Raw genomic sequence first — 26,759 nt, forward strand, 5'->3', positions numbered from 1 at the left:
ACACGGAGCGACAGCACCGAACGAGAAGTATCTGTATCTGAACTTGGCAGCCCGATCAGAATCAGAAGCAAGCGGCACAAGCTGAAGCCCAAACAGAATCGGAAGCACGCAGATTTCGGAGAGCAGGAGAACGGGAGAGCCCCAGCGATCCATGAGATACTCCGAGAGCGTAAGAGCGCAAAGAGTCGAAAGGCCCCCCAAAAGAAAAGAAAGCCAAGGGAAAAAAATCAAAACACCAAGTAAGAGAGTGGAGAGCGTTTAACGCTCAGCTTTAAAGCTGAGCAACTATTTTCAGTGGAGCTGAGCGCGTGACTTTTGGAGATATATTTTGGAATTATAGCTTCTAATGGAGACACTGGTAATGCTATAGAAAGACTACTTGTTGGATATTCTTTCTCTTAAAAATTAAAAACTCTAAAAGCAGTAGAAAGGTTGGTCGATAAATGTATAAACATTTTGTTTTTGGTTTTAAAGTTTTCAACAAATTGGCCAAAAATGAAAATAAGAAAAATTGCTTTCAAGATATTTGTACTTATTTATGTGACCTAACAACGTGACATTATTTACCAACGAGCCCAATTTTCCAAAAAGTTCAAAGTTTCTATGTCCATAACTCTTCAAATATTGTGAGGGACATACTGCCTCCTTCTTGGAAGCTTTTTTAGGATACCCTATTGGGCCTACTTTAATATACATTAGAATAATTTATAATTTATAAAAAAAATTGTAGGATGAAAGATGTTGATATATGGGATACAGTGCGTATGCGTAATATTGTGCGTATGAGTGATATTACCTCTAACACTTAAAATTAGCGACTGAATTTTCTACAAAAATATATATGTAAACTAAATAGAAAAGCAACCATTTATTAAATGTATAATTTAAGGCATATCAGAGGATAGAAGGAAACCTTAGGCACCTGTTAAGGATAACATCTTAATGAGCAACTTATTTTCCAGAGTTTGGAAATGTAAGAAACTACAAGTTACTTGAGATATTTCTTGAAATTCTTGCAAGCTTCTGGAGCCCAAGATAAGATTATAAAGTTGAAAAAGGTCAAGTCTCTGACTTGGTATTTATTTAGGTCACAAAGCACTACAGATTTAGAAATTTTGTCTGGCCTAAAGAGCACTAACAATGAATCATTTATAGCATCAGAAGATAAGCGCAGTAACAAAAAAAATTCCAAGCCATGAGTCACCTGGGGGGATAGGTAGCTTTAAACGCACACAGATTTGGGTGGGCTTGCATGGTGGGTGCTACCCATAGTCAATATTAAAGGTGATAAACTTTATTCTGGTAACAATTCATTGTTTGTGGTTGGCCTGGCAAATTGCCTGGCCAAGGATCGGTCCTTTGGCCGTTCCATTAACGGCTTTTGCCGAGCCCCAGGCAATTGCTTACACTCCAGATGGAGTCTGCACGCAATCCAGCTTCATTTGGCCTCCAGTACCCTCACAAATACACAAAACAAACACAAACACGAACACAAGCAGAGGAATCACACATGGACACAGGGACACGTTCACGTACACACATGAGCACTTCTTGATGAGCTTATATGAGCAATGGGATTTTTGCTTCCTTTATTTTTGTTCTTTTGGTAATTGTAATTGCGTTTGCCTTCGTTTCATGTTTGGCATGGCCAAGTGCTTTCAGTATTTCAGTATTTCCACTATCAATTAGCCAGAAACCCAGGGCCACAGTCAGAGTCACATGCAGGGCCAGAAACAGAGCCAGAATCACAAACACAAACCGAATGCGAAACCAAATCCGAATACGGGTAACAAATCACGGAGCCTGCCCGCCGGGGTATTCCATGTACGAGTATGTATATTTTTTGTGTTCCTTTTTTCTTGTATTTTGGTTTTGGCTTTTTGGATTTGCATTTTAGTTGGCCGGATGGATGGAGGGTTGGGGGAAAAATAGGTTACCTGAATCCTGGCGAATCCCCGGGCAAGTATTGCTACTCCAGTTGGATGGTTAATTTTGCAGCCGTGCCGTAAATCACAATTGCCGAACCGGACCGATAGCTGGGCGAAAAAAAAAAAATATATAATAAAATCAACGCGATGGATTCACTGCCGAATTTGTTTTCCCATTGGAAGCGTGCTTGGTGGTGCGACTGCGGCTGCTGCTGATACTGGTGCTGCTTTCAGCCGATGGCCGATGGCGATAGATAGACACCAAAGCCAAAGCCAAAGCGGCCACTCAGTCAGTCAGTCAGTCAGTCAGTTGGCTGGTCGGTAACTTGGCCAGGAGGCGAGACGAAACGAAAGCACCTAAAACGGCTAAAACAGCGGGCGAACAACCGAACAACCAACCGATTGTGTGCTTGTGTGTATCTGGGTATCTATTAGAAGTGCGGCAGCGAAGCGCGAACGGTGCTGCGAGCTGCGTGTATCTATCAATTCTGCCAAAACCGAACTAAAACTCTCAAGTGTGCAAAATTGTACATAAGTCGAGTGCTGACTGGCATCCTCGTGCCACAGCCGAGCGGTTATGTTGAGCATACCAAGTCGCAGCTGAGGCTGAGCAAATATGTTGCGCACAGATACACAGATACACGGATACGGATACGGGTACGAGTACAGATACAGATACAGACCGAGTCCAGCAGCTAACAAACACGCTTGTTGCATGCCCAACAAATGTTGAGATACAAAAAAGCGATTGGACGCGAAAAAGCTCCGGCGATAAGGGTGGCCTCCGGTGGTTCCCGGTTCTGGGGGATGAATATGCAATCGACTGAGGAGGCCAAGCCACTAGCCACCTTCCGCCGGCCCCCAAAAAGTAGGCAACATTTTCGTATAGGGCGCAGGCGTCGCTGCTGCGTGGCAAGCTTTTATGCTCGGCAACATCCTGCTGAGGACAACTGTTGCGTGTGAGCCGCAAACACACACCCACACACACTCACATACCAACAAACACACACACACACCCACACAAGCGCATAATTTGTGTACTAAAAAGCCACACAATTGTTGTATTAAACACATCAAGTGTGGGCGCGGGGTGCACATGTCTCGGGCCCCCGTCTTCGGGTAATTTTACATTTCTTTTTAAAGCTTAGTTTGTATTGGTAAATAATAGAGGTTACTTCCCGCTCGGCGCCAAAAAGGGCAAACCATCGACGTACTTTATGTACGATACTTACATACGCCACTGGGCAAAATATTAGTTCTAAAAAATGGAAAAAAAATTGTTTTTTTTTTTAGAATTTTATTGAGGTAAAGATTGAATAGTTTTAGTTGGGTTATATATTATATTATGTTTATTCTTAATACTTTTTATTTTAAAGAATGTTATTTCCAAAATTAAAAGCTTAGTAGTTAGATCTTTGTAGTTTTTCAAAAAATTCAAAAACATGGACTAAGGGATGATATAGACTGTTTTAAGGTAGGAAATTAAAAAAGGACTTTTTTGAAGTTTTTGAAAAACATCCAAAACACAAAAGAAATTAAAAATGTTTATGGAAAAAATAAAATTTTATACAATAATCAACCCTTACTTGTACCTTCGAAAACCAAACCTAATTTTATAAAAAAATGTCTATTATTTTAACCATAATTGTTTGTCGTCGCTCTCGCAGGGGATGACGATGTATCTCGCTCGCTGGGAGCACATTATATAAAATTTATAAATACTTTTAAGCGCGGCCTGTCAAGGTGCGTGCCACGGCCCGTGCCCCTCTCTCTGTGTGTGTGTGTATGTCCTTTGGCTTGTGTGCGTCTTTCGTCCCTGTATGGGTGATTCGATTTGGCTCGGCTTAGGTGGGTCGAGATAGGTCGATTGGCTGCCGACTTTATTACTGTATTATTGGCCTTTAATTTGAGCTTGAACAGCAAATATACGTACATATATTTCCCTGGCGTCTTCCTGCGCCTTCTAACAATTCTTTTTCGGGCTAATTTCTGTAATGTTTTTCATTCTTTCCTGTTTTTTTTTTTTTTTTGTTGTGTCAGCAAAATAAAAAATGCCTCAGGCTTAGAGAATACAAACGATTTATGAGGCTGAAGGCTGGACCTGGACCTGGACCTGATTAGTTGGGGCAATTTAAGGACATTCAACACGTGACCGTTTCCCTTTTTGCATAATTTATATTTGATTTCATTTTTTGCGTTATTTATGATGTCCCTGGATTATTTAAGGATTTTCCTTTTGTCATACTTTTGATTCGTATTTATTTTAATTAAATTCCAACCGAAAACCCGATTCAGCGGAGCACTTACCACTGGTTACTGGCCCCAAGCTATGCAACAGATGTGTTGTCCAATTGGAATTGAAATACCGAGTGCAGCCCACGACGGGCTTCAGGAAATGATTGAAATTCCAAATCAAATTGATGCCCGCTTGGTTCGTGGAAATCAGATTAATGCAGCCGAGCCATTAAAGGCAATTACTTTGTTTTCTGCAAGTAATGGAATCACAACAGTCATCTTGCCAGCCATTGTTGTCTCTTCACTCAAATAAATATGTGATGAGGAGGCTTTAAATTTAAATAAATTGGACCGAAAAGGAAGCTTTAAAGTTTTATATTTTTGTCTAATAATACCCATAGCCTATTTAAGCAGAAGCCTCTTTAGTTGGTAAACATTCCTGGTGCCTTTCAGCTTTAGCGGTTTATGGCCAGGGCCCTAAACGCACTTGCCACTTATCAAGGTCCTTGGCCAGGCTGCGTCCAATGTACGCAAGTCATTAGGCTGATGGGTCCAGCTCGCAGCTCGCCTCCAGGAAATCATCCAGCCGCCGCATTATGCATTAATGTAGTTAGCACTCGACCCCACCTGGGCAGGTGAGGCCACTGGGATAAAGGTGAGTTAGGGCTGGTTGGAGGCGGAGGCTGGTTGGAGGTGGAGGCTGGCTACGCTGCGTTGGCCCCTCTTGGGTGCTAACAATTTCACGCATCCATTGTTTCCAACAACATTTGCTTTTCATCACTTTGTTTGGTGTGCATTTTGTGGGCTGCCTCTGGTTCAGCTTTTGCTTTTCCTGCCAATGATGAAATGAAGATGATAATCTACGGCCCCTTCTGTGTGTTTATAACTTTCTCGGCTTGTCAAAATTGAGGGGCCTCGCCACAAAAACAAAATATGTTTTTTTACAACGCAAGAGGCGAAAACAAAGCAAGTGGAGTTTAAGTGCTTTTTATGTTGAGTTTTTGCCCCAGCACTTATATATGTATGTATTTTTCCCGACCCATGGCATGGAATATGCCAGCCATCCAACCCAGAACCCAGAAGGACCACCCACCAGCCCGTTAATTAGCCACAAGGCCGTGTTTTATGACCGTGATCGATTCGAACTAAAATTAAATAGATTTATTATTCAATAAATTGAACGTTTATGCTTAGAATATGCTCATCAATTTGTTGCTGCTTTTGCTACTTTCGCTTGGCTTCGGAGTAGTTTTCAGAAGATTTCAGAAGAGAAGTGTTCTTATGTACCATATGTGGGGGGCTGGGGTTCAGAGGGCCAAAAGCGCAATTTAATTTTACGACAAATACATTTATACTTATTACTTGTGGTTGCTTTAATGCCTAAAATATTTCTATGATGCGTATTCAATGTGGTCATAATGGATGTGCCGTGATGTGTGTGTATATGTATGTGTTCTTATAATTAGGTTTTGGATACGGTATTTATGTATATATCCGACTACAGACTAAGTATCGATTGATATGTACAGGAAGCTTTGCAGCCTAACACAAAAAATAATAATGATTCAAGTCTCCATTTAGGAGGAGTAGGAGGATTAAACAGATTTCTTGCTAAAAACAAAACTGATTCTTCTCTCGAAAGCCTAACCTATATTATATATCATATATCATATATATATATGTAGACCTTTATCGGTTTCGGGGTTTGGGGTTAAGTGATGTTCAAAGTGATGCACTTATGAATGTAATGGCTATCAATAAATACACGCTCGCTAGCTTGTCTTTTATGCAAATGTGGAAATAGAGCACACACATGTATCCTACACATATCTCAGCTAACATATATATTCATATCATATATATATATATATATCTATATGATCTTTATATCTGATGGCGGCGGTTTAAAGTTAAGTCTTGCAGGCAGAGCAGGGGGTGCAGTTAGTTGATTTTTCTAATGCGCTTTCCATGTCCTGGCCTGTAAAAAAATGGCCTCCTCCTTGGTAAGTGTGTGTGTGTGTGTGTATGTACATTCAGGCTCGGCATCTGTGTGCTTGTGTGAGTTTAACTGCTTTTGTATTTTTCTGAAAAATATGACTTTGGTATTCCATTTCCTTCGTAGCACTCGTTATCCTTTCTAGCTGACCACAGCATCCTTCAGCAGGGGCATCCCCACACTGCCACCCCCGTTGACAATGGCCGCCGTTGCACTGCCGCTGCTGCTGCCCTCCATGTCCTGGTCCTGGCCATCCTGTTCATGCTCCGCCGCCTGCTTAGCCGGCGATTGATGGGCATCCTCTTCAGTTGAGGACTTTGCCTCCTGGCCCTCGTGCTCCTCCTCATCCTCCTCCTCCGGCAGCTCGCACTGCTCCTGATGGGCTGAAGCCTCTGGGCGGCATGGGGAACTGGTCCTTGTCTCGATTTGGCCGAGATTGGGCACATTGGCCACTAGGACTCCCGAGTACTTGATGCCATTCAGCTCCAGGTTGACAATCAGTTGTTGTTCGCCATTCTCGCCAGTTCCTAGAAGAATCGATTATTAATTATAGATAATGGAGAAATCCTTCTTTCGTTGTACTTACCATTTCTGGCCACTTGGAACTGCATGCCCGAAAGCAGGCTCAGAGTCTCCAAAGGATTCAGTTTCACCCCAGACGAGCTCTTCTCCTCTCCCGATCCGCTGCCCTGGTTCTTTCCATTGCCCTTCTTTTTGGTGGAAACGGGCGAACTGTGACGGTGACCCACCGAAGCAGTGGTGTTGGATGTGCTGGGCGAGTTCTCGATGGCCGAATCATCCGACTTGTCCAGCTGGTGGTTCTGATGATGATGGTGGTGGCTGTGATGGTGTCCATTCATTGGCTGCTGTTCGCTGTCATCGTGCATAGACGAGGAGTTGCCCGTTGTGTTGTGCTCATTGTGTCCGTAATCATCTTCCGGCTCGCCCTCAGAGCCAGCATCCTGCTCCTGGTGGCTGGCCTGGTGATGGAATCCCGCAGCCGCTGCCACTGCAGCCATGTTGTGTGGATTCAGATAGAAGTTGGCAGGAAACCCGGGCGGCAGGAGGCCACTGCCCACGCGCTTGGCCGGCGGTGGCTGATGAGGACCATCATCCTGCTCCACGGGCTCCGGAGTGGGTTCTCGCTCCCGTTCCCGTTTGATGTTAGTGAGATTTGGTGGGGAATCGGAGAGGTTCAAAGCTTCGCTGTAAGTGGTGAAATATTTCAAATGGTAAGTATCTTTGCTAAACAAGTACAGTGGGGTGTTTGTCTAAAGAAAATGACTTTAAATGTCTCATCTAGATGGCGCCAGTGTATAGTGGAAGTATTTAGTTTTCTTTTAAAATACTAATTTATGTTAACTATTAGGTTAAAATAAAATAAAAAATTCATAAAAAAATTCATTTAAAAATTCATGAAATATTTAAAATGTTGAATTAAAACTTGAGACATAAAACTGGTTATAATCCTTGGAATTTGAAAGTATGTGATTAATTTATAGTTTTTAAAATATATGTTTGTTAATTGCAACTACCATTTTAATGAAAATAAAACCTGATTGAGCTGTAAATGTTAATATTTTTTTTGAAAATTTTGTTGAAAATAAAACTTGATTGAGCTGTTGCGACTGTTAGTCCCAAAATTAAATAAACCTTATGCAACAGTGATTTTTTTATGGGATTTTTGTTGGGGGATAATCCATAAATATTTCAAGATCTTACCGTTGCTGAGGGGAGGTGTGGGCTGATCCCGGCGGACTGTTGTTGTTGTGGTACATGCGCCACAAGGCCACCTGAGCGCTGAGAGCGTCGTGCTTGCTCAGATCCGGACTCTGGGAGCGCTGGCGCTGCTGCTGGTGTTGCTGCTGCTGCAGGTGATGCGACTGTTGCTGGGCCTGTTGCTGTTGCTGCTGCTGGACCTGCTGTTGCTGGTGCTGCTGCTGTTGGTGCTGCTGATGCGGATGGCCGGCGCCCAGGACGGGCGGCAGGCTTTGCTCCTTCTTGGCCTGAATCAGCTGCAGATACTCCATCATACGGCTCTCGATCTCCTGCTTGACCAGGTTGGGCATCTGGCCGAAAGCCGGGGCACCCATCAGCCGATGGTGGGCGGCAGCAGCGGCGGCGGCAGCCTGGGCCTGTTGGTTGTTGGCCACCGCGGCATGAGTGACGAGGGCCAGCGGTGACATCTGTTGCATGCCCCCAGGCAGAGAGGGTCGCGAAATAGGTGTCTGAAAGGCGAATGGAATTTTTATAGGAACTCCTAAATAGGCCTAAATATTCAGACCACTTACCAATGGCATCTGATTGTGCATGGCTTCGTACTGGCCGTAGCTGGAGCGGCGTCCTTCCCGCCGGTTGCCATCGATGGCCGCCTGCAGCTCCGCTGGGGTGCTCAGGTTCTTCTTCTCGCACTCGTACGGGTATAGATACTTCATGTATCTGCAAGATGCATAAAATTATTAAGCATAGAGTCGGAGAAGGCAAGTGCATATGTAGAGGGGGGGCAAGGAAGACTTCACATTGATGTCCTGTTTAAGTTGAATTATCGTGTAAACACGAAAGCGACAGGCAAACAAAGATCGCTGATCAATTGTTGCTTGATCTCGCAGCAATGTTTGATTGTCCGTTTCTGTTTGCCTCGGATTGTGTGTTTGTGTTTGCTCTGGACATAGCTCAGGCATTAAACGGGAAGGGTTTCGGGATGGGTTCTCAGTTTTCAAGGTTCAGGGGTATCCACTTACTGGGTGCGCAGGGTAAAGGCCGCACTGGTGATGCTCGAGGGCAGATGCAGGCCCTTGATGATCTCCTGCCACAGCTTCTTGTTGATGACATCCACCAGCCCGCCGCGGGCTATTACCAGATTGTACAGCTCATAGAGATCCAGCACCGATTTGGCCATTATGGGCAGCCGATTGATCGGCGTTCCTGCAACAGATACACCAAATTAAAATCGGATTTGTAGTTGTTTTGTTATTTGCGCAATGAAACTTGCTCTTGCTCTTGCACTTGCGCCTATGTTTTTCCATTTAGCTCGTTAAAATGCCCCAACAAGCAAAACACGATTTAAAGATCCATAAAACAGATTTATCTATCTCGAAAAAAAAGAGAGAGAGAAATTGAGTGCATAGATTGCACTATCCCCCTGGCATAGCCATAGCCAGTCGTCTTCCACTCCCACTCATCGATCGCGAAGCAATTAACACTTGTAGCCCCTGGAGCAGCTAAAAGTGCATACCGAGGCCGATAAAAACTGAAATAAATCCTAATTGTTGCCCGATTCCAAACACATCCACCTATACACATGTTTGTACATATGTTGATCTGTTTATGGCCGCTAATCATCATCATGTGCATTGGCATTTACATCTATTTTCTATTTAAGATGTATTATTGTTCATGTTACTGCCAAAACTACCCTAAATACATCATACTATTGTCCATTATTTTTTGTTCTCTATAGTATAATCCTAAAAAAAAGTTAAAATTTAATATTCCTTCTTCCCTTGGGCGCAGAGCACAAGGAACATATAAAAAAACAAATCAAGCTGCATAATTGCTGGCTCTGTACGTGAGTAATTCGAATTTGTATAATGCTGGCCGGCCTCCTTTCCTTTTTTACGATCCAAAACCCAATATCGACTGCAGCATTCATCAGTGTTTTGGCCTGGGCCGCCTGTTGCTGCCACATTCGGTTCGATCGATTTTCGGTTTTTTATTCTTTCTTTTTTTTCTGTGGGGTTTTATGAGCCCGAAAGGAATCAATCAAACTCTTTGATGGACGTGTTGATTGAATGAAAATACGTTTGTTTTTTATGCATATAAACAAATTGAGTGGCGAGCTGATGCTCGTATCAAAAAGGAATAATTCGAAATAAATGCCAGGCGCTTTAATAATGTATCGTACTAAGAGAGCAAATCGATCGCTGCACGAGCCAAGCTGGCAACAAACAAAAAACATTCAAAGGAACATCCATAATCAATGGCAATTTAATGATCAACTCTGGTCGCCCGTCACTCGCTCGATTCGATCGAGCCAGGCCAAGGATCATTAAACCCCGATACCCAGATGCCCGGAGGGGCCCCGGGATTCGATTTGAAACGATCAGGACCGATTGCTCAGATCCGAGGGCGCTACTATTACTCCTGACACGCACATGCCGCCTGCCGACTGACTGACTTATTATTATTATTTTTCTTGGCAGCTTTTTACAATTTTTTTGTCTTTAGATTTTGTTTTATTTTGGCTTTCAGGCTCTGAACTCTTTTGGGGGCGCACACACATCTATTTATTTATTTATTTATTTGGTTGCATTTGTTTTCCTAGATGTCAGGCATTTTTAATGGAAATTAAAAGAAACTTGATCGAGTCGGAAATCATAACGCCACCAAGGGGGAGTCGACGCCACACAACTCACATAGTACGTCTCTGAGATCTGAGATCTCAGATGTGGTAGACTAGCACACCACCAGATCACCAGAATCACCAGAATCCCCAGTATCCCCAGATTTCTACAAAAATAGCGCCCCGGTTGATAAGTGATTGACGTCTTTTAATTAAGAATTGCGCCGCTCTTCGTTGCACAAACAAGATCTCACGGCAAGCGATCCACATTTATTTTATTTTCTGATATTTTCTGATGAGCTTGAGCATAATTTCCGTTAGTTAGTTGGTTGGTTGGTCGGATGGCTGCTACAATTGTACAAAATAATATCATTCCGCCTATATAGACATATGGACACGGAATACTTTTCGACCCACGAGAGTCGAGCATTCTTTCAGTTTCGGCGCTTCCTTCTCATGGCAGACGACACTTTAGACAGCAGTCGAGTCCCAGTGGCCCCCAAAAACGCCCCACCCCACCCCTTTCCTTCCCTAACAACATACCACCTCCCGGCACCCTCTCCTTTGCAGTGACCGCGTCGGGTGAGCATGCATATGTCAAAACTTGAACGCATGTGACAGATTAAAATCCATTAAGTTGTCAAGCCCCAAAGATGAACTACACACATAGATGGCGTGTGTGTGTAAGAGTGTGCATGCAAAGCATAGATTTTTAATATACTTTGTATGAAACTCGTACGAAATTACATTAAATAAATAAATAATACATGAAAAGGAGTGAATCCCAGACATCACACACTATTTTTCTTTGGCATTCTGCAGTTTATTCGCATATTAGTGCGAGATATTTTCGGATTCTTAAGGAGTTTCTTTTTAGAATAGAAAATACTCCTCATACTACTACCTTTAGAATTAAGTATACTGCTATTGGGGCTTGTTCATGGCCAGTTTGGAACACTACTTGGAACACGACTTGTGCAAATACAAATAAATTGAATGCCCTTTCGAGTCGCCAGTCAGGCGATTCCTGAGGCGGAATAATTCAAAAAGGGGGTAACCAGCCAGGAAGGTTTAAGAAAAATGTAATTTATTCGGTTTAGTACAGTCACGTCATGTTGCATTTAGATGCAGTGCGAGCAGTATTGGTTGCACGCCACCGATTGGACTCGTAATGCTCATAATTAATGACAAAAGTGCAGGAAACCATACTCGTATTTATAAATAGGACGCCAATGCAAGTACTGCATATTGGTATATGGCATATCCCCTTGGATCTTGGGTCTTTATGTATATACATCTCTCTCTCTGATGGTGTGTCTATGTGTTTGTTTGACAGTAATTTGAAGTGACAAAATGACAAAAAGTCAGCCACCAAAAATGATTTCACTACTTCTCTCTCGGTTTCTTTTCTTTAGAATTTGTGCATATTTTAATGGCTCCCCTCGCGGGGCCATCTCCTCCTCTGGCTGCACTCTTCAAAATCAAACGTCAAAATGCCGAGAAATTTATTCAATTAACATAATTTGAGTGAGCCCAAAAACACTTGGCTGGCTGAGTCAGCAAACCATCAACACCGACGACATCTGGGCCAGAGATATGCAAATGCGATGCAAAGGTTCATCATACACCAGACCAGATTCCCTCGAAATTCCCTCGAAAATAATGAAAAACTTCAATGCAATATACAAACTTACCGCGCTTTTGCATAAACGAGAATAAATCGTCGAGGAACTCCTTGCGTTTGGGGTCGTCATTGATCTCGTAGAGCTGTAATTGGAATAGGGAACCATTATAAGCATATTAGGCTCTGACACAACAATAAAACAATCCAACAATAGAAGCAACAACTTGACTCTTTTGGCCAATGGTTTGGCACAAAATGGAGTTCCCTTTTGGCTCACTTCTCTGGGCCTTTGTTGGGCCAACAATAGATGATTATGTTGACAAGGGCGCGTGGTCACTCCCCGTCTCAGTTTAACCCCCGAAACACGTATCTCTCCCTTTCAGTCATACAGTTCGCTGGGGGTTGGAACTCAGATACATCTCTCTATGACCTCCAGCCCTCAATGGAAAAGTGTGAAACACTCATTGAGTTAGAGAGCAATTGAATCGAACAATGGATAATTAGGTGATAAAGATAGAACCCAAGAGATACACACACAAAAAGATACAAAACTACATGGCGGTTTAGTTCACTTAATAATTCTACAACTAAAAGATAAAGGGCTAGAATTGGTATTGCCATTTGGGCCTTAATATTCATCATTGCCGGCTGTGATTTTCCTGCGGCTCATGATTTGACCTTTGCCACCAGGAACCAACTTTCCTAGTCGCAACCTCAACTCCGACTTGGCTGCGAGAGAGTGCATATGTATGTTCAGAATTAATGACAACATCGGAGTGAACTCATCAAATTCGGAATTCATCATACTTTCCGCCTACTGAAGTAAGAAACGAAAAAAAAAAGCTAAGACTTGCCCCGTCTGAGCCCAAGTCTGAGTCGGAAAAGGAGCTTGAGATGGAGTCCCCCAGCCGTGGTGCACATTCTAAGTCAATGCGAATGATGAACTGCTGCTCCGTCTCCCCTGCCCCTCGCACCTCTCCGCATAAATGATTTAAAACCAAGTCAGAAGAGAGTTGGGGGCCAGAGTCGGCTCTGGGCCAGGCTCTTGCCAACCTGGCTGGGTATATTTTTTATGATGCTCGACGCCCACAAGACCTATAGAGGAGCATTGCTTAAAAGCACACAAACACTGCCCTAAGATCCTTTTTTATTTCTGTATATAACTGAAGATATATATATGTATATTCCTTTATATCGCCTGGGGCTAAAGCCAAACACAAAATAAATTAATTGAAATTCAACTCGATTGGTATTTCTTAATGATTTTCTCTTCACAAAAGTTCACTTTTTTAAATGGTATGTACCTCTTGTATTTGATCTTCCGAGATGAGCATTTTGATAGCGTTTAGCACTTGTTGAGTTTATTTTTTTTTTTATTGTCTAAACAAAACGATCACTTGACTGCTAGAAGTTCTAGCCAAGAACCGAAAATTCCAATATCTCGAGAGGGGAATTCAGCGATTACGATTTTATTTCGAGGCAGGCGGCGGGCATTGATTATCGCGACGATGCAACGCCATCAAAGGTCGTTTATCAACTAAAATATGGCAGGAGTCTCTCGATCGAGATGATGCTGTCGACGTCGGCTGCAGCAGAACTAACACTATCACACAAACTCACACACACACAGTCACACACACACACGCACTCGAAGCAGGCAGGAACACACATGCGCATTCAAGTGCCTGCCTGCTAGTCTGGGATTTTCGGATTTTAATAAAAATTTTTCATAAAATGAAGTCCTGCCAACAGGCACAAGGGTTGCAAGTATTGTAGGAAACTTGCCTGCGCTGCATTATTTATTTCATTTTATTATATGTAGTTATCTTGCATCACAGCAGCGCCGCAGCACCGCAGAGAACCGTTAAGCGCTGCTACCAAGATCTCCTCGTTACCAAATCCTCGGGCCATAAAGCCATAAAACGGAAAACCAGGAATTCTATTCCCACCCTAACCGACGACCATAAGTTTGTAGACCAATCATAATCGTTTTTATTTCTAACTATCCAAGTTCCCGCTGCCTGAATAACACATGTTACACACACACACACACATGATCGCTTGAACTCACAGATACAATTCAGAGCGATCTTTTGGGTTCGGGTTATAAAAATAATCTCACTTATTTGTCGCCTAGACTTAGTACCTAAAACAAATCCGCTGCGCCGGGGAACTGTAATGCTTGAAATTTGAATCCTTGATTCTGGGAATTTTTCAACTGCATTTTTCGCCAGATCCCTGGCTCTGCTTCTGTGCTGTCTGTAATTTATAACTATCAGATACGGATACGGGGCATGTGGACACAAACAGATTGCCAGTGGACATTAAAAATTATATGGGCCGGGAGAGCGAGATATCCCGTTGCACGGCCAAGTGTTATCCTGCCAGATACAGATACAGATACATATAAGCAGATGTAAAAGTATCTGCAGGTTGCTTGCATATTTATTCAAGAATTTCACACTCTTCACACGAAATGTGTTGAACAGATTTTTTTTTTTCAGATACTATCTATACTTTAATTTTAACCTTTTACTCTTAAAAAAAAAAGAATAAAATTAGAACGTCTAAAACCAAGATAATTAGCAAAAACACGTGCCAAAAAAAAAAAAAAATAAAACTTTAAATTGAAAGGAACTTGCCCAAACCCCGAATATGAATTCTTTCACGTATCTATAGATACTATTTTTTGTTGTTGTTGGCATTAGAATTAAGTACAAAGAAATAAAATAAAGAATATTATTGGAAATGCTTTGGGAGTCTATAATTAAACATAATTATTCAGTATGTACAGATAATTGACATTGATTAATGAGAGCAAAGCAGAGCAGAGCCGTCCCATATAGAAACTATGTATATAATACAAGAAATGAACTGTGAAATGTACCAAAAATAATATTTTTGTTTTACTCGTGGTCTTCGTCTGCGGATGGATGGATGGATGGATGGTGGATGGGTGGATGGATAGAAAGATAGATAGATAGACTAGCTAGGCTGACTATCTGGCTGGCCGGCTGACTGATGGCCAAAACTTAAATCGGAGCGCAATTCGAATCTGGGCGAATGAAAGGCAGCCCCTGCATGAATGTATCTGTATCTGTGTATCTTTCAAAATGGCTCTCATAGTCGCCAGCTATCGCTTCAATTAACATAATTAACGCGCCGCCTCATTTCGTTTTCGTTTCGTTTCGACAATTAATGAAATCCAACGAGGAACAACAGCCATTTTGGATTGTCTTCCCGGCTGGAGTGGGTTTTATTCGACTCTCCACTGGAGTTGGAGGCGGTAAGCGGGAAGAGCCGAACTCCAGCCGGTTTCTGCAAACACATCATCATCATCATCATTCAAGCCGCACACGGTGTAAGCGAAGGTGTTAAGCGTGAAGCGCAGTTACAGATACACACACCGACTGACTAAGATACATAAGTATCTTTTGCATTGCATTGCGAGGGTCAAAGTTTTTATAGTGCATAGAGAATGCGGGCTCCGTTTGATGGATAGCTCTCGCGTCTCGCCGCGAATGGCCGAAAGGGACTACATTTAAAGTTAATCGAAATTTGGTTTTTATGGCCCAAGCGAAACCAACGACGACTTCGAGCCGAAAAGCTGTTGAGGTTCACACGGATGGACATCCATCCACACAGAGACGCACATTTTTGGCAACCACATTTAATGACCCAAAAATACTGGGCCGTGCACTTCGCTCCCAAAACACACACACTCTCTCTCTTGACCGGCCTAATTGCCCAGCATCTGGACCTCACATGCCGAGATTCGATCCCGTCCAAGCTATTTTCTCACCAAATTAACGCCCTGGAAACGGGGCTTCATTAATTGCTCAATTGCAAACCGGAACTATCGACTGGACCGACGCCTTAGCCTCCAGCCTTCAGCCTCCGGAGTCTTAAGCGAGAAACGAGATCAGACAGTAACTGGTTTGCAAGAAGGATCAGCAAGGAGGTAGCTCCTTGTGTTCGCCTGCCAGCCAGGTGGGATGCTCCTGGATGCATTGCCGATGGAATATGGCTATTAGTCGTTAATTGATAGTTTGCCTGGGCATCTTGTTTGCACACTGTGTGGCTTTCTGTTCGAATTCAATTGGGCACCACTAACCTGTCTGACTTGTTTGTACTGCTCTTCAAAGCTCCATCCATTATTCTGCTGGGATGAATTGGATGCCTCGCTGGACGTCGACGAGTTGGATGCGGAATTGGCTGCAAAGTGGCGGGCTGAGTGCAACAGTTAAACACTAAAATGGAGGAGTAAGTCGCCGGTGGGTGCGCGATGATACCAACCTTCTTTGCCGCTGGGCGCTGCCGAGGGGGATGCGAATGAGAACGGATGGCCACCCACTCCGCCTCCGCCTCCTCCTCCTCCGCCGGCTCCTCCCGCTCCTGCTCCTCCAGCACCAGAATTACCGCCATTTGTCGCCGAGTTGTTGTTCGAGCTGGGGGTTGTATTGGTGCCGACACCGCTGCCGTTGTTGTTGTAGCCGCCACCGCTGCTGGGCGCCGAGGTAACGTGGCCAAAGGAAGCTGCTGCCGCTGCGGCTGCCACCGAGTTGTGGGGTAGCGGGAATCCCGAGCTAATCGTTGTGGGCAGCATATTGGCTCCAAATGCCGCTGCATGGGCTGCATAGTCCTGTTCCTGCGGGGAAACAGTACTCATTGTTAGCTTCAGAGGTTCAGAGCTTCAGAGCATAAAAATGATATCCAATTTGTAATGAAATAGGACTCACCATCAGTCCCACTTTCATGTCGCGGACCTGCATCTTGAGCTTCTCGAGCACATCGCTGTGCTGCAGATTTGGAATGCTGTGTAGGCTACCGATGCCCATGAAGCTGCCCAGAGCGTTTAGCGGATGATTCGGCGGCAGTTGATGGTGATGGCTGTTCAACGAAATGTATCCAATTACCATATAACAATATGCACTATACCTATGGATGGGGCAGGAACAGTTACTTACCTGAGGGGCAAGTCCGTCTGGGGCTCGGGACTGGCGAAATTTCCACCTCCACCGGAAACTGTGTGACTTAGGCGAGCTGCGATCGCAGCCTTGGCGCTCAGCTGGTGATGTTCTCCGTCCACGGAATCGCAGTCACGCATCTCGTCGTCGGTTCGATCACCGTGTGACTACAAAGTAAATACAATTTTTTTAAAGATATTAATCTCTAATAGAGATAGCTCTTAAAGCATAATAGTCTCACTCTTTCCAGAAAGAGATGATCGAATATTAATGGCGGCGCTTATGTCAACAAGCTACACGCTGGGCGAGCTTAATTGGCACAACTTTATCAACAGGGAATCGATACCTTCCGATCAAGCGTGGGCAGTACTTAGTTAGTGGTCATTGCTTCAGCTGGGATTCTGAGTCAGGCCCAGAGTCAGAGTCAGAGTCGGAGTCAGAGCTGGTTTATGGCATGTGCCAAGAGCCACATTAACCAAGGCACGCCGCACAAGGCACTAGGAACAATTTCAATTGAACTCGAAAGCAGCTGAAAGCAACTTCCTCCGGGCGGGGTGACAACAAAGGTAACCACTTAATAAATTAACAATGGCAGACCCACAAAACGGCAATCAGCCCAGAGAGCTGTTCGCACTCTTTTCTTAGTTCCCCAACCCAGGGCCGGTTTGTGGATCTACCTCATCGGACTGACTCTGGCCAGAATCCGCTCCTGGCCATGGGGAAATGGTCAGAGTCAGAGTCAGAACCAGAGACAGAGTCCCAGGGCAGCCGTGACTCTTTGCCAAGAAGTCCGCCACGCATGGCCGAGAGTGTTGAAGTCACCAACTGCGACTGCCACACAACATCAGCAGAGTCTTTAGCCACAGCTCCTTGGCAAGCTGAGCTTTTGGTGCTGCAACTGCAACTCCATCACGGCTTCTTGGTTTTTATGCATTTGGAGAGGTGCAAATTAAGCGCATCTGTGACTGTGTGCAAATCGGGAATTTTCAATTTAAACATAGCCATTGGTGGGGCAGACTGACGGGGTACCGGGGAGTACCATCTTGCACAAAACAAAGTAAGCCTGCCAGCCAGCCAGCCGGGCCAAGTCAATTCGCTCTCATATTGTGTGTGTGGACTTTGTATGCTGCATGTGGATACAACAAACACACTCATACACACCCTATAGAGTAGTGTGTTCAACATTTATCGCCTGGCTCTTTGGAGGCTTTGGCTTCGGCTTTGGCCCGGTGTTGGTGGTGTCGTTTGAACGTAATCATAAATGCAACCAAAACCAAGGCATAGACAAAAAAGAAACCATAGGGAAAGAGAGTTCTCGGAATTCTTTGAAGTTGGCGAAAAGCAAAATTGTGGCAGGCCAGATACAAAGATATACACAGATACTTGGAGTTGCGGTGCGAAATAATTATATTGACGCTTTTCCAGGTATGATTCATAAGTGGCTTGGATGAGGTGTGAGAACTAAGCCTAGTAATCAGGTCTTGGGCAAAACTCACTGACCACACCTCGCTGGGGATGGGGCCACCTCTGGTTAGTCCACTCTGCGCATGTTGCGAGTGTGTGTACATCAAATTAATGTAACTTATCGAAGCCATGCGAAATATGTAAACCCATGGAGATGCACATGTGCGGCCATTTACCAGTATATATCATACATATAGGAATATACAGACAAATGTATGTATGGTATATATATGTATGAGGAACATATGCATCCAGCGTGCTCCGCTGCAGTTTCGCGGCTTTACCGGGCTGCGTTTTAGTTGCGGTCTGGTGTTGACCAGGCCCAAACACACTGCCCAACAATACAACAATTGCGGTCTGCCAATGGCCAACAGCATGCCAAGCAGGCCATGCCAACTTGCACCTATAAAATGTCTAATTAATGCACAACGAATTTGTGCCGCTTTAATGTTGCAGTTGCTGGTTTTGCAGTTCTCGGGAATATGAAAAGGCAGATGGAAATACTGGCTTAAAGACTGGGCTAAAGGGCGAAATTATATATTCATAGTTCCTATCAGAGCTTACCACATAAACGAAGAAATTCATCAGAAGCACCGCATTTTTCCCCATTTAAGATATGGAATTTCATTGGAATATCGAGAGAGCTTCTGGGGAATATATAGGCGTACTAGGCGTCGCATAAATCACCATGAAGCGATAAGGTGTTCTAGTTCGACGACATTAAGTCACATCCAAAATGGATGGCGGGAAAACACAATGAGCACACTAATGGAGGTGTACAACCTGGTACTATCCTGGTACTATGGCTGGGGGGACACGCTGGTTCCATTAATTTTTGCGTTGATAAAACGCTACTGTTATCGCTGGCTAATACTTTGCCGTTTCAGCCAAGACATTAAATCGCAATTAGACCCACACAGACAAGACAATGAGGAAAAATGGAAAACCATACACATGTCTCCATAGAGATACTACTCCAAAACTCAAACAATACAATGGGATATGGATATGGGTACTGCCTATAGTAGGCTGGCTATACAGATACGGGTCTAGGACGTGGAGGCGGAGGTGATACCGGGCACCGGGGACCGGGCACCTGTGCAATTTACTTTAATAGCTTTCAATGCACCGCAGCCGGGGGACAACAACTATCTGAGTGCCACAATTGCAACAGTATGAGTAAAATATTTAATTTATTTGCCGCAGACAACAGTTTTCCGCTTCCCCCGCCGCCATCCGCGTTTTATCGCTAATTAGTTGACATTACATTTTCGATAGAAGTAGCTGGAAATAATTTATCTAAATTTATTATCATTTTCAAGTTGCAACCACAAAGGTAATTTGCTTAATTTCCATTCGTTGTTCGACCATTGAATATTATTTTCCGTTGACAAATTTGTAGGAAATATCGGAAAATATTCAAGAGACTTGGAAAAATGGACGCACGGACGGTGGCCGTATGTGCAACATGCCGTGCTAATTTAAAACAAAAGGACATACCGCTGCGACCGCTCGGATACCCATAATGCGACAATCCCGAGGAGGAAGCTGTGAAGGGCGCTGCCAGCAAACAGGATCACTGAATGTGAATCCTTGTACCGCCGCAGTAGATACAGCAGCCCGACCAAGGGGCGTTTTTTGTGTGAAGGATTAAGATTACGAGGCTGCGAGCATGTGTATCCGCATCTGTATCTGTATCTGTATGCCTCTGTCTGTATCCGTATCTATGGCCGGTTTTACAACTTCATTTCATTGTTTTTTGTTTTGTTTTTCAATTTTTTTTTTTAGACGGAACTATCCTAATGTCCTTATGACTCAAGTGGGTTCATTTGAGGATCAGTCCGAGGCGTACTGGCGTCTTAAGTTTATTAGGTCTGTCTCCTACAGATTTTATGCATATTGTTCGCCAGTAAGCTAGGCAGTTCTTAGAACTATTCTATCATTTAGTTTGTAATAAATGGATTTTTGGAGGCCTCAGTTCGAGCCTATACACGTGTTGACAGACACCTCGGCTATAAAAATAGGCTCAACCCCGAGACATCTGTCAAAATCATAATTTTAGATGATTGATCCGCTCTGGAGGTATCTGCTTGGTGCCCCCCGGGACTCCTCTATGTAAGTTCTGAGGGAGATTAAATATAATATCTATGATTAAACTTCTAATATGACATTCTAAGGAACTCATAGTCATTTGTTGTTGGAATAACTCGTTAACAGCCAATTAAAAAAATATTTGTTATGTACCAATTAGCCCCTAAAGGTAGATACATTTTTAACATGTTCTTTGGTCTGGTTTATACGGCATGCCACGTTGTAGTATGTATTTCCTGGCAGAGACTGTGGCGGAGGCAGAGGCATAGGCTGTGCCTCGGGGCACATGTGTGTGCTTTGAACTTATATCTGAATAAATATATAAATAAAAATTGCCCATTTACGCATCCACCCCGTGGCGAATTATGTATTTCAACGCGATGCAACTGCAGCAGATACAGCCAACACAGGAGTATCTAGAATTTTATGCCAACGGCTGAAAAAAAAAATCTTAAGAGATGGACACAAAAAAAAAAAAAAGGACAAAAAACATGTGCAACGTGGTCTTCGGGGCAACGAGAGCATGGAAATAAAATTAAAATGCAAAACGTATCTGAAAGATACATATGCCGCCACACACGCACGCACACCCAGACACGCCGCATGTGTTAAATGGGTGTGTGTGTGTGCGTGTGCGTGTTTGTTTATGCGTGTGAGTGAGTGAGTGAGCCGCGTACAAACGCGATTTCATTCGCTCGCCAAGCGTCGAAGCGGAAAAAATAAAGCGAATAAAATATAAAAATGGAAACAACAAAAAAAAAAGAGGCAACAGCGAAATGAAACGGGCAAACACACACAAACATCCAAGCACACACACACACACACGGACAAAACATAATGGCGCTGGCGAGCCGTATTCGCTGTGCCTCCCTCCCCCTGACAGAGACGAGGCCCCCAACCCCTTTGGGCTACCTCCTCCTCCTCCTACCACCCATTTATCCCTTCCCGCGTGAAAGCCTTTAATACACAGAGAACTATTTTTGGTATTCTTTAAATTTAATATTAGTTTCAAGAGGTGGGTTAATAATATTATATAATATTAACTATATAATATTAGTTTCTATCATTAAAACGTCATATGTTTTCTATAAAATATTAATAAATCACATATGATGTTCTTGCTATAACTATTATTTTTGTTTTTTTCGAAAATCCTAACCAAGTCTAGAACTAGGGAGACTTATTTTAGAAACTTAAAAATTCTTAAATAAACCCTTAAATGATTGAAATATTTTAAAATTTTAAAAATATACACATGTATACCATTAAGGATCAAATAAATACAAAAAGGTTGTAAGAGTTAAACAAATTATAGATTTTTTTCAAACCTTTCATCTTCTGTACCATATAAACCCTAAAATATAGGACCTATTTATAATTTTTTACGGTGCACGTTCTTCCATGTAAACCAAGTATCGGGTAGACGAAAAATTTCGCGTAAACAATAAAAAATACAAAAAACGAAACCGGTTAAACAAAAAAAAACAAAAAATAACTAAAAGCTAAAGCAGGAAAACGCAACGGTTAAACTGCAATAGTTGGGCTGGGTTACCGGCTAAAAAGTTCTACGTCTGGCAGGCCCGAAGTCTTCTACCCAGTCCCAGTCGCAGACCCCGTCCCGGTTCGGGTTTGGATTGAAAGTCTGGAGCTTGGGTCTCCGACTGCTGGCCGTCTGGACGCAAACCCAGACGTCGACGTAGACGTGGACGTGGACCTCACTCTTTGTGACCTGCCCGAAATATATCTTTATTTTACGACTGGGTGTCGCCACATAAAGAAAGCTTTCTAAGACCACACTTTCCACAATTGTTAATCAGGGAACCATATTTAGCCAAATTTGTGAAGTTATTACCGGGACTATTGGGTGGGTGGATTGTTTAAAAACTGTAAATAATAATCTCTTCTGGGCAAGTTTACTTTCAGTATAAATAATTATTGATTATTTTCCAAAATAAGTTGTAACCAATATGGGTATTTATATTTCATTTGTTTGTTTGGCTTCTTTGGGGATAATTTAGGGGGTGTTTAAGGTGCAAAGTAAATAAAAAGAAAATAATTATATGATTAAATAAGGATACAAAATTATTCCATTGATGATTATTTCATTTGGCACGCCCATCTTTTTTCTTATATGTATTTAAAAACAAAATGAAAAGAGATGCAAACAGAAGGCCTGAGCTTTTTTATTAGCATGCTGATAAATACACTTTTTTTATCCACAGCACCACAATCCACACCTTATATACAGTTCGTGCCCTCGTATTACGTATTGCGATTCGCAATTCACTTAATTTTTTGCCTTGCCAGCAGGTTTATCGGCAATCGGCACTCGGCAGCTGTACTGGAAAAATCCAATTAACAGTTTTATTAGCTATGGTTGGCAAAATAATTCATAAATTCATTAAAAACAATATGAAAAGCGCAAAACTGTAATACTACCAATAATAAACATATTTTTTACGAGCTCTTTCTGGGTGTTATTACGCTTTTGTTTTTGTTTTTATTTTTATTTTTTTGTTGCTCTTGCAGTTGACATTTGTCGCCATGCAGTTTCGTATCGCTAATGCCGTTGGCAGTAAACTGCAATTATTGTAAATTAAATTTAAAAAAAAAAGGGAAATAAAAATAAATAAATGCCAACGTGACATCACATATACCCCCCCGTTCTGGGCACACACGTCTTGGCAGTTTCAAGTTCGAGTCCCAAGAAGAAACTAAAAGCAAAACAAATTTCGTTTGTCATTGCGGTTGAAAGCGCCACCGCCACCAAACACGGGGCGACTATACAGAGGGAGGGGAAAGAGTCAGGGACATGTCATCCCCCAAAGGCCTCCACTAGATACTTAATCAAATATTTCCCCTGCCCAGAGAGAGAGTCGTCTATATGGTTCTATATGGTTATGCAAGAAGAAGAAAGCGAAGAGCCCCCAGAAAGAATTTAATAAAAATCGTTGCCTGTCAGCGTACAAGAAGCCAAACAAATTATAACAGGTGCCGTTGCTCGTCCGACCCAAATGATTTTGTTTGGGCCCAGGGTAGGATAGCCGGAGGGCAAAGGGAAAGGGTGTGAGTAAGTGGCCCAATCTGGCTTGTTTTCCAATCGACCAAGTGTGAAACAGTTAACCCATTACTCAAGCAGGTAAATGATTTTCGTTAATACTTTTACAAATTATTGTGGAATATTTTGGAAGAAATTTCTGGTTTGAAATTCTTTAAATTGAAAACCCCTAATGTAAAGCCTCCTACATACAAATAATCATAAATAAAAAGTGTGAATCAGAGCCGAGAGCACCCCCAGCACCAGCAGCAGCACCACCACCAGACAATCCCCATTAACAACCGCTGAGATTCGTGTTTTTCGGGGGGGAACCTGGGAGTTATCCCACCCCAAGACCCATGATTTAATGTGGGAACTCCGCCCGGAGCACGTGCAGTGGTCAGAATCATAAGCCGGCCACTGATACCCAATTGTCTCAAGTCATGTTCGCGGGCTTGATTTAATTTAAAAACGATTCAAAAATTACCGACAAGCAATTCGGCATATAATTTTAAACTCTGCGTTTAACCCAAGTAATTAAAGAGATGACGCGGAGGCTGCGATGGGCAATGGGCATCGGACATGGATCGTTGGGCCGGGCATTACGGGCACGACTTGGTCTCGGACTTGGTTTCATTCGAGAATTTATGACTTTTTGACAGCCCACATTATTGTTTAATCGTGACTTTTGAGTCGAAAATGCGAGCGAGTGGCGGCAGGATTTGATTTGAATAGAAATACGGAATCGTTTGGGATCGGATGTGCGAATGACACCAGCATATTGGTTCGATAAGATGGTATGGACCGAGCTCTGGGGTTAATTAAATAACACCCACATGTGGAGATTTAATTGTGAAATGTCCCCTTCCCCCATTCCTTTGGAAACCCTTCAATTAACACCAAAGAAGGGAATATACACATACATCGGAGTATATTGGAGGCTGAGAGTCAAAACACAACCTTAATGTATGAGAGATGACGAATGGATACGAGATTGAGCCGGTGACCGGGACAGTGTTTGCACAGCTCGTCTTGGAGGAGATGCTGCCGATGCCGATGGATGGCCCATCAGCCGATGGCTGGCCAAAAGCGAGGCTATTAAAAATTATGTAAATAGCCGGGCCGGGATTGAGTGTATAAAGTCTGGCTCATTGTTGATCAAACCGGCAATGTCTATTAACAATAATAAAAATGAAAGAAAAACAAAGAGGCAGAGAGTCGAAAAAAAAAACTAACAAGAGTTTTATTGAAGCTGAGAAGCTCATACCTGCATACCTGGAAAGCGAATGGCCGAAAGGCCTGAAAGGCAATAAAACCCATTTAATATTCATTTAAGGTACTAACAAATAATGCAAATATTTGAACAATTTATTTACATATGAACGCCATCAAAGAGCTTGAATTGAAAGAGATCTTTCAATCGATGGAAATTGTGAACGAGATCCCAGATCCCAACATCCCACCACTCAGCTCCATCTCTCAAAAACAGATGAATCTATTTGTATTTATGAGTATGTTATGCACTTAGCTCGATCAACGTGTGAGTATCTTTCGGCGAGTGTGTCCGTGTATAATAACTCTGCCTTGTATGCGACCATTTAGCATGTCACCTTTTTAACGGCTCTCTGGCAAACAGAAAGGCCAAAACTGACACAAAAAAAAGAAACATATCAGTTAGCTCCCCTGTCGCTCATCCTCTTTCTTCAACCCAGATTGAATCAACATAATATTTCTCTAACATTATAATTACGCTTTGAATCATCTGCAAACAATGTGAGTCGAATTGCCTGAATTGGTTTCGGCCACAAAAAACCAACAACTACAAAGCTCAAGCTCAAGTCGCTACCTAAACAAAAGATGATTGTGAAATGAAGAAAGATGGCAGCACAGAACGCTTCCACGTGCCGTCGGCAAATCGCAGATCCGTCACACCTGTTTTTCGATCTTACCCCATATAATACCCCCTTCACAGTCAGTCAGTTGTCACTTTTTTCAATCCCGCTCGAAGATGAAATAATATTTTCGCGTGGCAAATGGAAATTGATGCATTAGTTTCTCATATTACCACATAGCCAAGTGGAAAACAAATCAAATTCAAAATCTAAAGGATAGATGAAAGGTGGAATACTTCATTAATTTGGAAGCATGAAAAATATCATTTGTTGAAATGTATGCTTTAAAAAGTTTTTTTTAAGAATATTAATAGTTATAACACATACATATATATATTTTGAATCAAGAGACATTAAGGACTTTACAATTCTCTTAGAAACTTTAGTCTTAGAAATATAGAGATTTAATATTCTTTTATTTATATGTTTATATAGAAAATATTTTCATAGAAAGGGTTTCACAAGGACTCTAAAATCCTATAATAGTCTATAATAGAAATTTAAAAGAAAACTCAGCAAAACTTTAATATATTGGTAATATCTTACCAAATCGTCTCCCAAATCGGAATCACGTTCAATGTTGCTGTTTGAACGGCCGCTACAATCCATAGTAGGGTTGTGCACTCGCAGTTGCATTATTTGCTTTTCTCGAAAGATCCCCAAAATATATATGTATGGATGTATGGATGTACTTTGATTAATCAGCGATCGATGATCACTGGATAATTATATTTGTGATTTCCTCTTTAGTTACTCAGTTAGCACAGCACACTTTTGTTGTGTTTTAGCTTCTTTTCGGCATTGCTTTTATGGCCAGCATCGGACAACCGTTATATATATTCGTTCTCCCTGTGATGATTATCTCGGCACCCGCGCAACAGTTCTCTCAAGTACCGTTCACTTTGTTTTTATGATATGTATATTTTCTGTTTGTTTGATAGCAAATATTTGGTGTGATATTTGCGGTTTTCGATAAAATCAGAATTAAACGAGTGTTACTTTCTCTGTTATCCTGCACGCACACACAAGCACAGACACCTTCTCGGAGCTTCACACCTATCTTATGTTCAATTACTAATCGCAGTAATCATATTATATGGACATTATAATCCGTTTATAGCGCGCACTATCCGATCGCACGACCGACGCACACGGAACTCTAATTGGAAATGGAAATTTCGGG

The 26,759-nt window shown here is 42.6% G+C and overlaps 1 protein-coding gene across 5 annotated transcripts; it reads right to left on the bottom strand.

The window, feature by feature from the left end:
* Positions 1-5,309: 5,309 nt before the first annotated feature.
* On the bottom strand, positions 5,310-26,759 carry retn (retained). Of its 5 annotated transcripts, none has more exons than XM_017252962.3 (11): positions 26,123-26,759; positions 17,093-17,259; positions 16,865-17,015; positions 16,422-16,767; positions 16,240-16,340; positions 12,196-12,268; positions 8,901-9,084; positions 8,451-8,598; positions 7,882-8,387; positions 6,746-7,365; positions 5,310-6,686 (listed from the first exon to the last, which is right to left on the bottom strand). In XM_017252962.3, exons 1-11 carry the CDS (start codon positions 26,210-26,212, stop codon positions 6,301-6,303), a joined length of 2,772 nt encoding a protein of 923 aa, XP_017108451.2. In that variant the 5' UTR covers positions 26,213-26,759; the 3' UTR covers positions 5,310-6,300. The 5 variants fall into 5 exon arrangements, with proteins under 5 accessions (XP_017108451.2, XP_017108449.2, XP_017108450.2 ...); XM_017252960.3 differs by having other exon boundaries at positions 16,240-16,355; XM_017252961.3 differs by having other exon boundaries at positions 16,422-16,773.

The sequence above is a fragment of the Drosophila bipectinata genome, chromosome 2R, assembly GCF_030179905.1.
Source record: "Drosophila bipectinata strain 14024-0381.07 chromosome 2R, DbipHiC1v2, whole genome shotgun sequence".
NCBI classification, from domain to species: domain Eukaryota; kingdom Metazoa; phylum Arthropoda; class Insecta; order Diptera; family Drosophilidae; genus Drosophila; species Drosophila bipectinata.

What these genes read in the sequence shown, in the direction of transcription:
- retn (XM_017252959.3), bottom strand. Translation starts at nt 26,212, where the DNA reads ATGCAACTGCGAGTGCACAACCCTACTATGGATTGTAGCGGCCGTTCA. An exon ending in AGCGCCCAGCGGCAAAGAAG is followed by an intron (nt 16,356 to 16,421) that starts GTTGGTATCATC and finishes TGTTGCACTCAG; the next exon opens with CCCGCCACTTTGCAGCCAAT. An exon ending in CTCGTTTATGCAAAAGCGCG is followed by an intron (nt 9,085 to 12,195) that starts GTAAGTTTGTAT and finishes TATCTGTTGCAG; the next exon opens with GAACGCCGATCAATCGGCTG.